Raw genomic sequence first — 15172 nt, 5'->3', positions numbered from 1 at the left:
CCTTTCATTTGAATAGTTCTATTGCTATAGCTTTAAGATTACTAATATTTTCTTCTACAATGTCTAATCTGCTGATAGTCCCATCCAATGCATTTTTCATCTCAGACATAGGTTTCATCCTTAGAAGTATAATTTCTGCCTTTTAATATCTTGCATGTCTAAACTTAACTGTGATCACATAGAATACAATGATAATGTTTTGTTGTCTTTCTCTGCTAATTCTAACATCAGTGTCAGCTTTGGCTTGGTTTCAATTGATTGATCTTTCTCCTCATTATGGCTTATGCTTTCCTGCCTCTTTACATGCCTGTAATCTTTGATTGGATTCTAGACACTGTGAATTTTACCCTGTTTGGTAATGAATATTTTTGTACTCCTATAAATATTCTTGAACTTTTGTTCTCCAATGCTGCAAAGATGCTTGACAATAGTTTGATCCTTTCTGGTGTTGCTCTTAAGATTTCTTAGGCAGGACCAGAGCTGTATTTGGTCCAGGGTTAATAATTCCCCATTATGGACCCAAGATAATTCTGTATACTCCATCCAATAACCCCATGAATTATGAGGGTTCTCAGTTTGGCTGGTAAGAACAGGTACTCTACTCAGCCCTGTGTGACCATAGTGAACTATTGCCTCCACTTCTTGGGCAGTTCTTTCCCTGGCCTTGGGGAGTCTCCTTAGATGAATGTGCTAATGAATATTCTGCTACATACTCAAAATAGAACCTCTGCAGGTCTGCAGAATTTTCTCTCCTTTCTAGTACTCCACCCTGAGAAATCAAGCTGCCTTATCTCTCTGAACTCTCAGCTCTCTTCAACTCAAAAAGCCCTCTGGGTTTCACTTGTTGCCCCTCTCTGTGCCATAGCCTGGGAAGTCTCTCAAGGCAGTCAGCTGGGGTAATCATAGGGCTGACCTTGTTTGTTTTCTGTCTCTTGGGCATCACTACTGTCAGGCGCCTGATGTCTGAGGTCTCAAAAACAATTGTTTCATATACTTTGTCCAGTTTTATGGTTGCTTAGATTTCCTATCTAGGATTCTTTTTTATATCTCTCAGTGAGGTTTTTCACTTTTCTTCACGTCGATTATACTCATTTCTTATAAAGGTTATTCCCAGGTATTTAAACATTCTTATTGATACTGTGAAATTTTTTTGTCTTTTTATAAGACATAAGAAAAAGTAACTTTTCCCTTAACCATTCCTATTTTTTACCAGAATAAAAAAAATAAACATCTATCAACATTCTATGGTTGATACTTTCATAGAAATTGAACCACAGAGACAAGTCCCATAAGGAGACTATAAGACTTTCCAGCACTTTAGAGTATCCAATTATTCTTCCTGTTATAACAACAAGTTTTGTGCCTAACATTAAGAAATTCTTGGCTTATATACTTTGAATAGAGCTACAAAATATTTTTTATCCCATACTAGAAAATAACCTAGAATAAATATTTCCCAGCATAAACACAGACACAAATCTGCCTACGACACCTATGCAAACTTGGTTTAATTACTGGACTACTCCCATTTTGCCAGTGTTGTCACCTGTGCCTAAATGTGGATACAAGCATCAATATGAATAATATAACATTTGAAACTCACTGAAATTCATCGTGCAGTTTGTAACACAAGCATCAAAAAATGCTATTTTTAGGCAAAGCTGAAAAAGGTGAGTTTATATATTTGCTCTTTATAGCGTTAGCATTTTCATAACTGACACCAAAGGAGGAATAGGGACTCAATTTCAGGTGGAAAACAGCTACCATTTGCATAAAGTATCCATGTTTTTCAATTTGAGACTTAAAAATGGTCTCATGAAGGCTAACATATGACAGCTGAAGGTGCTTATTGGAAGGAAGTAGATGAAAGAGTAATTTGAAAGAACAGCATGAGAATTTTAGACAGGTTTTATATCTTGCAAAAAAAGATGACAAAATACAATGGCTCTTTGATAACCCATCTCAGTTGTCTGAAGCCCTCAGTGAACAGAATGTAATTTATCACGTCTACCCCAAACTGTTCTTGCTTCAGAATAGCTTGTTTCTTCTTATCAGTTTCTAGTAAGATGGTAGTGAAGCACCCACCTGATTTTAATGCTCCATATGTAAAGAGCCACCCACTCAATCCTGCTTCAATACAACCAACAATGTTTTGTCTTCTTGTGGATTGTCCAGGGTGTGTCAAATTAACAGGTAAATTTGCCAAGGCAAAGAGCAACGCAAAAAGAGTTCTACCTCCTCACATGTTTTTAAGTTGACACCAAAATTCGGTTTTCATAACTTTAAATAGCTGCATATACAATAACGGATTGGTGTATGTTTTGGTATTTCAAAACACAACTGTTACACCACTGTTTTAAATGTATCCAGTGGAATGTAAATAACATAGTGGTTTTGATATCCACATTATCCATTGTTTAAAAATGAGCACTTTAACAGATAGAACTTTCATATTTTCTTTTCACTCATTGAACTTGAGCATTAAATCTATTTGCCCCACAGAATTTTATTCTAATGTAACATATTTTTATGCCCAAAAGATACTTATTGATTGCCCATCATACTGCTCTGAAATAAAAATATACATATAAATGGGAATGTAAAAAGAATTTCCTTTGACCAAAAGATTTTAAGTGCTTTTAAAAACGTCTTCTGGATTACACGTTCATTGCAATTATTATACAGTTAATCAAAAAAACAAAATTGTATTACACATGCTGAAAAATAATTATTAAACATTAAGAACTTAGAAAAGAAATGTGTCTCTTAATGAAATGAAAGTGACTGTTTTGTTTTTTCAATTACTTTACATTTCATTGAATGGAAAGTTATTTACTATTAGAATGAAGAGAATTGGATAGAAATTAATGACAGAAAGAAGAGAAGATATTGACTGCATATGTGCATACAGTTAATTTAAATCTAATGAGTACGTGGAAGAAATAAAGAAACAACTAGAGAAAAGATTGATGCAGAGCAGCAAGCAAAACACAGTGAAATAATAAAAATGGACATGGGTTTAGAATATCAAATAATCTCTCTTTGCAACAGTTAATGAAAGTATCTTCTAAATGAATGTTTGCGAAAATATAAAGCACTAACTTTCCTCTAGTGCATGTTTCTTCTGTATTGAGATAGAACACTGATCTGATGGAAGTAAGCAGAACTTTTTACCCCCTCCTCCTTGAAATCTGCAACTGAGGCCCTGCCAAGCTCTTCTCATTTCTGAGTAGAGTGAAATGCAGGCAGAGTGTGCTTTGTAAAAGAATATTTCTTCACTTGTTTTTTCTCTCTCACAAATCTTGAACGTTTTAATTCTAATGTATGTCAATGGAGAAGCCACAGAGCGTTCCTTTAAGTGTGCTGCCTGGCTAAAACAAGGTGCCCTCCTCTGCGGTGCTTCTTGCAGATGCTCCCGGCTTTGTTCTCATTAAATGTGCTTTGAGGTGCTATATATTCTCTGATGACAGTTGGGGAATGGAAAAGGTGGTTGTTAACAAAAAATTGGTATAGCTCTTGCTGCCCACCCACACCCCATATCTGAATTAAGAAAACCCCAAGATTGGTCAGAATATTCCATTTCTAGTGTCACAGTTGGCCCTTCAAATAAATATGTACAGAGAGTGAAAGGCAAGAAGCTCTCCTATGGGTTGTTTAAAAGAGGTTTCTTCAAGCCCAATATTTTGAACTCTGTTTGCCTTGCTCTCCTAAGATATGGTTCCACAGGAAGACTCAGACGGGGAGCAGTGTGCCTTTCTTTTGTGAAATGGGAGAAATAACACAAAGAGGGCAGGAAAAGAGACCCGGCAGGTGCTTACACAAAGGCATGTTCTCAGGAAGCTCAACTTCAGAAGACATGCACACAGAAACTGAAGATTGAGAAAACAATTCCTTTGCCACTCTCCATGGCCACATACCCCCGTGGGAGGACCACCGTCACAGCTCATCCACATCACTACTTCTTTTATTAGGAAGGACTATCTGGATTCTTTTGAAACCTTCTTCCTTTCTTCCTGGGGTGCACAAAACACTATGCCATTTAATTTTTATAGGAACCCTCTGAGGTGGGTTTTATTAAACCCATTTTACAGGTGAGAAAAGGAAGATCAATGTGGTTACATAACTTGTCCAAAGTCACACAGACATTAAGTTGAACAGAAGTACTCGAATTCACTCACCTGTCCTCAAAGCCCATTACTCAAATACGGTTCTCATTTCTAAGTTCACTTTTCTTTTGCTTTCTTATACGCCTCCTAACAAACCAAGCTCCATAATGTCACGTGAGGATAAAATATAACATTGCCTAAGATTTATTAACAGATTGCTTGAGGACCAGAAAATAAGCTGTTTTACATACGTTAGAGCCTTTTAATGCTCACAGCACCACAAATGAGGACTGATCACCCCCATTTTGCAGATACTAAAAGCAGGGCTAACAGGAGACTTGCCCAAGGTCATACTCGAACACTAAGTGGTGGAGACATGGGATTCAAACCCAGGTTTGTTTGGTTTCAACGTGCTCTTCACTGTTATGATAAATTGCTCCCACAACAGCAGATACTTGACAGTACAGGCCTAATAATGACAGACGAGGTCACAAACTCTTATGTCTAGCAAGGAGAGGCCGATAATGGAAATGAGCCTAGCAAGTGTGGCTTTATAAGGTCCGGGGACCACAGAGTGCTGAGAACCGAGTAGCCGTGCCTTCACTGCAGGGCAGCACTGCCCAGCCCCTGGTTCTGTGTGGGGCTGCAGACCCCAGTGGCCAGGCCTTCTGACTGGTCAGGAGGGGCTGGTAACAGGGTTATTATATGAAATCTTATCATTGTTAAATGCTGGCAATCAATTAGGAAATAAATGTTGTGTGCATAAGCACGTATTTTTTTTTTAACAGATTTTTAAAATACACACATACGACATTCTGGACAGGCTGAATGTGGTTCACGGACACCATATTGTAACCTCTGAGGTAAAGAGAGTGAGTGGTGGGCTATGCCCCACGTCAAGAGGCTCAATACCGTATTTAAAATCCCTCTAGACAGCCAATCCTCTTTCTGATTTCATTTAATAAGAGCAGGGGTTTGTGGATTTGCACTGATTTGGAGGCCTCTTGAACTTGCTGGCTGTCACTAATTCTCCATCCTACTCAGAACTTCAGCATCTAGGATAAGAATCCTCACCTAGAACGGACGTTAAATAGACACGAACCCGGAAAGACTCCAGGCACTGCAAGCAGATCCCGCGGCTTGCAAGCTGGTGCCGCTGCTTCCTGAGTGAAGCCACAGCCCAGAGGTAACCTGCCTCCCTCCTTTCACCATCTCAATCCTTGTTCTCTGTCCCCCAGCATCATGCCCACTCCTGTACCCCAATGCTTCACACATGGCAGGAGTTCAATAAATAGCCATTTTTGCTGCTGAATATAGATGCTCTACTCACTCCATCCTCCCATGGTTCCATCTTTTCCCATCCCAACTCTAAAAGTTAGCTAGGCAAGGTTTTTGTTGACTGCTCAGAGCTCCAGAAGCTATCAACTAAAGACCTCTGTTTAAACGTTTATGCTCGTTAGATGTGAACAATACTGGAGGGTGGAGCTGTTGTCACAAGAAAGCAAATTTATCATGCTAAAGCTGTCATTTGCATTCCTCTGTAACTATAGCGTGTTTTTTGTCTGGTAGTTTCAGTAACGGGCTTACTTTTATAAATATAATGATAGACTTCCTAGGCGTAAATACCACCTATATCAGAAGAGTAAATCACATTCTAATTACATGTTCAAACCTATTTCTTTAATCCTCAATGCATTAGAAATTCAATCCAATATTTTCACCCCTCGTGCTATTATGGCCAATGAGGCAAATATTCTAAACACATCACCCTGAAATAGAAACTTATTTTCAAGTAATCAATTACTTATATTCGCTGGTGTAGGTGGTGAGCTCACTGTCATTGTGCATCCACTTGAATTCCAAAGGCCAGCTCCCTTCGGCAAGGCAAGTGAGAACAAGGCGGTTCCCCTCCAGGTGAATCTGCGGTAGGCCTGGCTCTGTTTTAAAATACGGCACAACGTCATCTGAAATATATTCAGAAAAAAAGGAAAAAAAACCTGAATGAAGTACATATGAAAATGGCATTCATCCAATTAATCAATCACTTACTTAAACAGACCTAATTTTACAAAGTAGAAATGATAGCTATTGGGCCTAATTAAGTAGCAAATAATCCTTGACCCCCTGGAAACATGCAATACCCTAGGTAATATTTCAAAAGGCTGAAAGCTCAACGATCGCACCATTTGAAAGCATCTGACATCCAAGTTATTTCCATTTATGATGAATACTTGTTTATCAAAGGGGCATATTGGGCAATCTCTGCTCATGCCAGTCTTGGTTTTAACCAGGCATTATATTCTCAGTGTAACAATCAAAGGGATATACCTAGCCTCTAAAAGAGAAATTTCCTCATATTCAAGTTCAAAATCAGGCAAAACTAATCTGTGGTGTTAGAGATCAGGATGATCGTTACCTCAGTGTGGGGGGCGGCGAGTAGGATGCAGGTGGGGGTGTAACAGGGCATCTTATGGAGAGCAGGTCAAGATCTACTTGACTGGTTACACGGGGGCACTTACTTGTAAAAATTCATAGAAAATCATTCTATATATGATTTATGCAATTTTTGTATCTATGCTTCAATAATTTTAGAAAATGTATGAACACAGGACACTCAGCTTCTAGTTCTAGCTCCATCACTAATTAGCCACATGACCCTGAGCAGGACATGTGGGTTTCTGTTTCTTCATCAGTAAAATAAACAGAATTAGATGACTTCTCATTTTCCCTCTAAAATCCCCATGGCACACCGGCAAAATCTGCCTCCTGTCTATCTTTCAGGCCTTCTACCTTCTCTACTCACATGTCAACACTCCAGGCACACTGGGCCTTCGAACTCTTAAACCAGGCTAAGCCCCGCCTACCTCGGGGCCTTTTCACGTGCTGTTTCCCCACCTGGGATGCTCCTCCCCAGTTCTGTGCGTGCCGACTCAGTCTCACCCTTCAACTTAACAAAGCTCCTTCCCACCAACACGCCCTAACAGACCATAACATTTATTTCAGTCCCAATACGTATCGGGTTTTGAGGTTAAAGTGTTTATGGATTACACTCAGTGCATTCCCATGCCCTATCTTGATCACTTCTGAATTCCTAGCACCTAGAATAATGCCAGGAACAAAGTAGAAACTGAATAAATATTTGTTGAATGAATAAATATAGTAATAATGATACAAAAAACAGCAATAGCAGGTATTCACTGAGCATTTACAGTGTGCTGGAAGCTGTTCTAAGTGCTTTCTATGTATTACCTTAGTGAATTCTCACAAGAGCCCTACAAAAGAGATGCCACTACGAATGGATAGAGAGAGGCACAGGGAAAATAAGTAACTTGCTCAAGGCCACTCAGACAGTAAGCGGTAAAATCACGATTTAAAACCCAAATAATCTGTTCCAGAATCCACCAGTTCTATATATTATGACTTTAAATGTGACAGGTTTCTCAATATGGGAACTTTCTTCTCAGGAACCCCAATCTTAACTTCAAATTTTTGATAAATTTGTGGAATTACTAAACGGGACTTTTAAATTAAATTACTGCACTTTTTAACAAGGGAAGCATCAAATAGCATATTAAGCGTTAAAACTGAGACTATTTTTTACATTAAACTGTCATACATATAGCCAGTTTCTTTTGTACTGAATATATAGAATCTAAACACAGAGAGTTTATTTAGCCATTGTGCTAATCACTTATATTCCATTACTGGTGTATTGGTAATACATTATTACCAATCTCATACTAGTATTCATTCAAATAAATCAGTGTTAAATTGCATCTGTGAGTGTTGTAGGAGCCTAGAATAAGGAGAGTTTACCTAATGAGACACCATGCAGGAGCTAAAGCTAAAAGATCAGTAGGAGTCAAATTCACAGATAAGACCATGTGCAACGGCCCCGTGGGGGCAGCAAACATGGTGAGTAACCTTGGGAAGTATAAAAGATGGAAAAACAAACAGTTTTGCAGGTGCAAAGAGAGTGAATGGAAGCCAGGTGAGTAAGGCCCAGGCTGTGCAGGGATCTGGCTGAAACACACCCTTGTTCCCAGGTCATCCTTGCATCATTTTCCATGGTGTCCACTTCACATGCAAAAGTGTCCTCATGTGAATGATAAATTACATGGCACTCTACTTATAGGCCTTGGTCAAAAGTACTGTCAGTATTATCATTATGAATTACAAAAGGACAGCAGAAAGCCTTTGAAGGGGTTGTGTCATTAAAGCTCGTTCCGGCTGCAAGGTGGAGAAGGATGAAGAAGGACCAAGGACCAGTGGGTGTAGACCATTTAGAAGGCCACTCAAGGATCCAGGCAAATGCTCTAACAGGAGATGGTGGGCTGGGCCAAGGTAACAGAAGCGACTGTGGTGGTGGAGATAGAGACAAATGGATGGCTCTAAAACAACATTTAGGTGGCAAAAAAGACTTAGTGATGGATCAGATATGGAGGTGAGGGAGAGGGAGGTGTCAAGAAGGATTCTTAGGTCTCTGACTTGCACAGTTTGCTGTTCAATAAACATGCATTGATTCTGTAATCAGCACTGGGAATATAATGAGAAGAACACAGTTGTCGTCTCGTAAGAGGTTATAGTCTAGGTCTGACGCCGGAATGGAAATGAACGGTAAAGTGTCAGGTGCTGTGAGCGAAATACGTAACTCAAAGGCAGAAGCAGTCACTCCTTGTCCGATTCCAAGAGTTCCACCTGCTTCTGCTGCACATTATGCGCTCTAAGCTACATTTCAAGCTCATTCTTAGCTTTTGATTGTCAACCATGTGCCCAATTTCCTTTTCTGCTATGTACTTCAGCTAAAATCATCCACTCTCATGACCCAAGAAATCTAATAAAGCTGAATTGCCATGGATATAGCTTTGATACCTTGGGATTGACTGAGCTACAGCTTTATTAATGCCCTGCCATTTGCACTATTTAACAACAGAAGAAGAAATGCCATTTGATGGTTCCAGTGTCCTACAAGAATGAGTCATAAAAAAATACATCTTTTTTTTTTTTTAGGAATATTAGCCCTGAGCTAACATCTGCTGCCAATCCTCCTTTTTTCCTTTTTGCTGAGAAAGATCGGCCCTGAGCTAACATCCGTGCCCATCTTCCTCTACTTTACATGTGGGATGCCTGCCTCAGCATGCCTTGCCAAGTGGTGCCATGTCCGCACCCGGGATCCGAATCAGCAAACCCTGGGCTACTGAAGCAGAACAGGCGAACTTAACTGCTGCACCACCAGGCCAGCCCCCCAAAAATATATCTTTTAGAAAAGAAAAAGCTTCAACATAGACACTCATTTGAATTTGGTTTTACAATTGACACAGAATCATCAATTTAATATACTGTATAATGGTTTTGAATGTTAATGATACCATAATTCAATTTTTCATAAATTTATAGTTTACTAAACATGCCTACGCTATGTACAAATTATGCTAGATACTGCAATCTAGTAGGAAAAGAAATCTTCAAAAAGAATAGTTTCATATAGCTGGCAAGCAAATATCTTGTGATCCAAATGACTGTAGAATCATGGTTAGCACATATGCCAACATTTATTATAGGAAGAAGAGAGGGCAAATATGTCAATGCTCTGCAATCTTAAGTGTTTAAGTTATCGTTATCACCACAAGTATTTTAACATAGAACAACCAACGTAGAGAATAACATAGTTATCTCCCTGAGCCCAGCACTATTACCACTGAAATACACACAGTAGATCACGGAATTAAAAGAGGGCATAAATGTAGCAAAACAGAAATGCTTTGGGGAGAGAGAGACAGAGGATTAGTATTCAGGTCTGCACAGATCCCTACAAAAGCATGGGATCTTTATATACCTTAAATGGAACAGAAAAAAATCTGAAAAGATCCATAAAGATGAAACTGATTGAATTACCTCTGAGCTAAGATTATCAAATTCTGACATAAGGAAAAGCAATGGTCCACTTGACACTCTTTGAGGGAGGTGTGTGTGTGTCTTCCCGAGTAATAACCAATAGATCTCCCTTCCTCAGAAAAAAGGAGCAGAGATTAAGCATGCTTCTGTATTCTTACAATGAACCTTATAAGACCCTGGAATGAATTAATAAGGAAAACTGTGAAATTTCCATTTTCACATACTTTTAAATGGAACATAAATCCCTTATGAAAGAGTCTCATCTGTCTATATAATCTAGATTTAAGGTCCATCCAAAGGAGAGGAATAGACAATGTTCTCTCAAGACAACATCATAATTTTAGGATGTAGAAATCACTTCCCTAAGTGGACTTTTAAGGTCTTCAGATATAATGTACAGGATTTAACTTTACCTGTCCAATGTGAAGATAATCTTCTCCTCCCCTAGAAGGGAACCAAAACCCATTTTCCACAGTAAAAACCATTCAATAGGGGAAGCTGGAGGATAAGAAGCTGTGAAGCAGAACCATGTCCTGTGGTTCCAGGCTTTCCTACCATGAAGAAGGTTGAACTTGCCGTGGGTTTTAATTATCTGCTCCACAATGGAAAGTGGGAGGATCTATTGCCAGAAACTCTTTCATGGGAGAATGGATAGGAATTAACCACTCGTTGCCAAGAAAGTCAAACTGCAAGCTACTCCTGTGACTCTGCCCCTGAGAGAGCCTCGGCTGGGATAAATCGTCATCTGCTCAGGGACTTACACTGTTCTCCTCCATTTTCAAGTGATAATGAATAAAGAAATAATAATCGACTCCCACCTCTCAGAGGAATCAAGCATACCACAAACAAGGGCGGGTCTAAAGGAGACGAACCCCACGTTCTGGTACAGCGACAATGAAATTTACTGAGCCGTCGTAATCAGCACCATCGGTCAGGTGAGAGTGAGCAGAAGGATGAGGAATCCGCAGCGTGAATGGAGCAATCAGCTGGAGCAGGACCTTTTATTACTGAACTCTGCTTTTTCAACAGCTGAATTTCCCAGGGCGACTAATCTTTTGGTTTAAACCACTAATCTTCCTTTCAAAACTTCTTTTATGTCAAATTCAAACATTTTCATGGCCCAAGCTTATGAATTTATCGCTAACAGAAAGTTTTATTTTTCAAATCCCAGTGAGAAACAAAGGCACAGGGCATAATGCATCATTTGTGAACAACTATTCTGAAAAATATGGGTAGAAGATCCTTTTCTGGTAAATACAGTCATTCAAATTTCAGCTGCTGGCAGGTCATTAGGTATACCTATTGAAGCCAGGAATTTAATCTCACAGCATGTTGTGCTTTTTTCATAATAGTAGTATTAATCTTTTTAAAGACAATAGTTGTGCATTTCAAATGTATTTCTGAGGTAAAATTTAGCTTTATGTTTAGATATGTTCTACTATAGTTAACTATGCAAATATGGAAAGGTCATACTACAATGCTGTAAGACGATCCTGTAAGATCACTGTCTTAAGACAAAGTCCTCTACACGCTTTAGCACAAGCTGATTCAAGCTGCACTTTCTGTGACCAACTATGTAAACCCTTCAGTGGTTAAAGTTGAAATGAAGGAGGAGGAGGAGGAGGGGAAGAAGGAGGGGGCGGCAGTTCTAGCATCATAGCGTATTCTCAGGCTTCGTTCTCCTAGCTCATCAGAAATATTTCTAAATACTTTCCAGTGATAAACTTTAAAAGACAGCACAATGTACCATCATATTCTGTGGCTCTAAAAAGAATTAGCCAACTTCTCGGTATGTCACCTTATACATTTCCACTACTGCCTTGTAAAAATAAATGAGTATCTGAAATTTCAGGGCAAAAGGTAGCTACAATCAAACAAATATATATATCTGATTTCAAATATAATAAAAAACTAGTTAACCTATTATGATGACTACAAAACAGAGGACTAGGGTGTTTTTCCTAGTGTTACACCGTCTCACGCATTTCTGATGCGGCAAGACTGGAAGTTTAACCGTAAGGCAAGTTACCGGTCTGCACTGCAGCGTCTCTGACCAACGGCCAGAAGAGCCTCCCCACCTGCTCAGCATGTGCAGAGCCTCCACGGAAGAGGAGGCACAAGACTGAGGCACGCGGCTGCCTTGCTCCGCAGCCACAAAGGCACGTCCTCATTCCTCAAGCATTCACTGAGTGTCTCCTGGCTGCTCAGCACTGGGGATACAGCTGGGCCCGGCCTGAGGAGCCACAGTCCAGGGAGCGAGAGGCTTGTCAACAAGCCAAGGGCTAGAGCAGGAGGTGAGAGGACAGAGGCATGAAGCCATTGCCTGAGAGGGTCCTTGATGGGGTTCACAGCCACAACTGCCTGTAGCTGATGTGTCCACACATCATCCGGGGAAAGAGCTGAAGGGGTACAGTGCCCAGGGAGTCCAGGACCACCTGACAGGCTCAGGCTTCACAGGGGCTGAGGCTCCAAGGTCTTGGAGAAACGTCTCTTAGTGCTGCTTCAGCCACACGGTGGCTTTCAAAGGCTTTGGAAGGCTTGTTAAAGAACAGCCCCTTCCTTTACAACAAATGAGAATCTCTTTAGATAAAGGCATTCCTCCATTCCAACTAAGAAGTGAAATTTTGCAAGCCGCTTTGTCTGTTTGTGGCCAGGCCTTGCTGTAAATGTGAGCAGCGCTGCAGGAAGGTCCTGGCACCCCAGGAGAGGCCTCTGAGGATGAGGAACAGGCTGGGGCGGTGGCCATGACTGCTCAGCTTGGCTAGCAACAGAGTTTGGGGAGCCAGGGGCAGGGACGCCCGAGCACACTGTACAGCAGGTGAAAGACAGACTGCTCAGCCCTCCTCCGGGTCTCCAACCTGTGGTTCTCTGGAGCCACCGTAATCGGAAGGGAGAAGGCAGATCAAAGCTTGCATTGCATATGCCTAGATCTCACCATAGAGTCACCATGTTTTACTCAAAGATATGACTGGGAAGTGCAGGATTTTCTCTGAGTACGCCAGTTCATCTGCAGCATTCTCTCAACACTTGCATCTGTGCATGCGAAAACAGGGAAAGCAGGAGGGGTCCCGAAGATTTCCATTAAACAGCACTGTGAACAGCTTGCCGATGCGTTCAGTCAGGGGGGAGTCAAACTGATTATCTCTGTTTTCTCTGAAATCAATGCGAATTAACAGCATATTTAAGGGAACTCATGGGGTAAACCTACCCTTCCAATATTTTCCCCTAAGAAACCACTCAAGCTTTCAGTGAGATTAATCTACAGCGAAGCTGATGGGAGAAACATAAATGGTTGTATTTATGTACTGGTTTGATGCTGCACTGTGCTAATCTATTTCAGCATATAAATTAATAATAAGAAGAGGCAGAGGAATAAAAGCAATTCCCCTATTTCTCCAAACTGAAATAAGCTTCCAGCTCTCCAGTATTTTATTTCAAAGTAGAATTGCACTAAACTGTCATTTCTTTGGTGAGTAGCGAAAAAGTATGACCAACCAAAATAAGAGGAGAGTTATCAGAAATGATCATTTTTCTTAAATATGGTACAAGATTTCTTTCAACTATTCTTTCAAATAATCCCAAAATCCAACTCAGATTAAATAAAAGGCCAAAAGGTCCAAGAAAAGAAACTCAGATGTGATTTACCTCTCCTTGCTTAGATGTTTACTGGCGAGTTTATGTCACATAAGTAATCACAAAAAGATACCTACGTGGTAAAGATTTAATTTTAGACCAAGAAAATTACATGGGGAAAAAACTTAGGTTATCTAAGTTCAAATAAATAAGGCCTACCGATTTTAGCAAAGTTACAGCCATAAAGGTTTCTCACACGGAAGTACCCATACATAAGGGCAGCTCAGAGCCAGCACTCTGGAACCAGGCTGCCTGGGCTCCAACCGCAGCTCTGCCATGCACTAGCTTTGTGAGCCTCCGTAACTCAATCTCCTACGCTTGGGACCCCAATCAACAAAATAATAAAACCAACTTCTTTTAGAACACTGGTTCTCAGACTTTGTGGTCTCAGGACCTCTTTACAACTTTTCAAAAAATTATTGATAACCCCAAAATTCTTGTTTATGTGAGTTACATCTTTCTGTACTTATCATAATAGAAAGTAAAAGTGAGAACTTTTGAAATATTTGTTAATTCACTTAAAAATAATATTACAGTTATTACATGATATTGCAAAAAACATATTTATGAAAAATAAATACATTATCCCAAACAAAAAAAAAATTATTGAAAAGGTTGGCAATTTTTTTCCAAATTTCTTCCATGTCTGGCTTAATAAAAGATATCTAAATGCTCATACATGCTTTTGCATTTAATCTTTTACAATTACATTGTTTTGATAGAAGGATATGAAAACATCTAGCCTCCCACAGACATGTAGTTGGAAAAGCGAGGAGTGTTTTAATGACCTTTTCAGATATTGTAAATATTCTTGATACTGCACCAAAACTGAGCAAGTGGTAGTTTCATAAAGGTTGGCTGCAATGTGGAATCTGAAATTCTATAAAGGAAATTTTAGTGCTTTCTTACATTAGAATCCTTTGGCCTATCTTGCACTTTGAATGGATCTTTCACACATGCATGACTTTGTTGGTTCACTGAGTTATGCAGCTCTTCCAAATATTGACGTATTTCATTATGCAATATAAAAAAAATCACGTTAATATAGCTACCTATCTCATCAAAAAAGTCCATAAATAATGGGAAACTGTCAAGTTCATGGTGGCACGTACAAGATTTCCAAAATGCTAATTTTTACGTAAAAGCTCAATTTTCATTGTTAGCCACAAATGTTGTCAGTTGTTTTCATTGATGTGACATTATTTTGATCATTTTCAAGAAAATGCTGCCAAATACCCAAGTGTGAATTACCATAATTTGTCTGTTGGTCGCTACTTCAGGTAAAATGGGGTACCATGAAAAAAGCAGCTACAGTATTCAGCTCACAGCTCAAAGAGTCTCTCAAGGACTTGGCCTTGAGACAATGGTAATATTTCAGTATGCAGCAGAAGCGTTTTCTGTAATTCGCGTTTTTAACATAGAATATTAAAAAGGCATGCGTTAGAGTCAAAATTTAGTAAAATTAATGATTTTTACTACTTCATCAAGGATATTCTGAAGGGAATTGGATTTTTTCTCAATTGCAGGTATGTGGTGGG

General features: G+C 39.6%; 1 protein-coding gene across 4 annotated transcripts in view; it reads right to left on the bottom strand.

The window, feature by feature from the left end:
• The window catches only part of SDK1 (sidekick cell adhesion molecule 1), an 857904-nt gene that overhangs the window by 539567 nt on the left and 303165 nt on the right, over window positions 1–15172 (bottom strand). For all 4 annotated transcript variants that reach the window (XM_070231391.1, XM_070231392.1, XM_070231390.1 and 1 more), the window contains exon 2: window positions 5911–6070. In XM_070231391.1, coding sequence (XP_070087492.1) covers window positions 5911–6070 — 160 coding nt within the window. The remainder of the gene's footprint in view (window positions 1–5910; window positions 6071–15172) is intronic.

Source organism: Equus caballus, chromosome 13, assembly GCF_041296265.1.
Source record: "Equus caballus isolate H_3958 breed thoroughbred chromosome 13, TB-T2T, whole genome shotgun sequence".
Classification (NCBI taxonomy): domain Eukaryota; kingdom Metazoa; phylum Chordata; class Mammalia; order Perissodactyla; family Equidae; genus Equus; species Equus caballus.
This window is presented reverse-complemented; position numbering and strand designations above follow the sequence as displayed.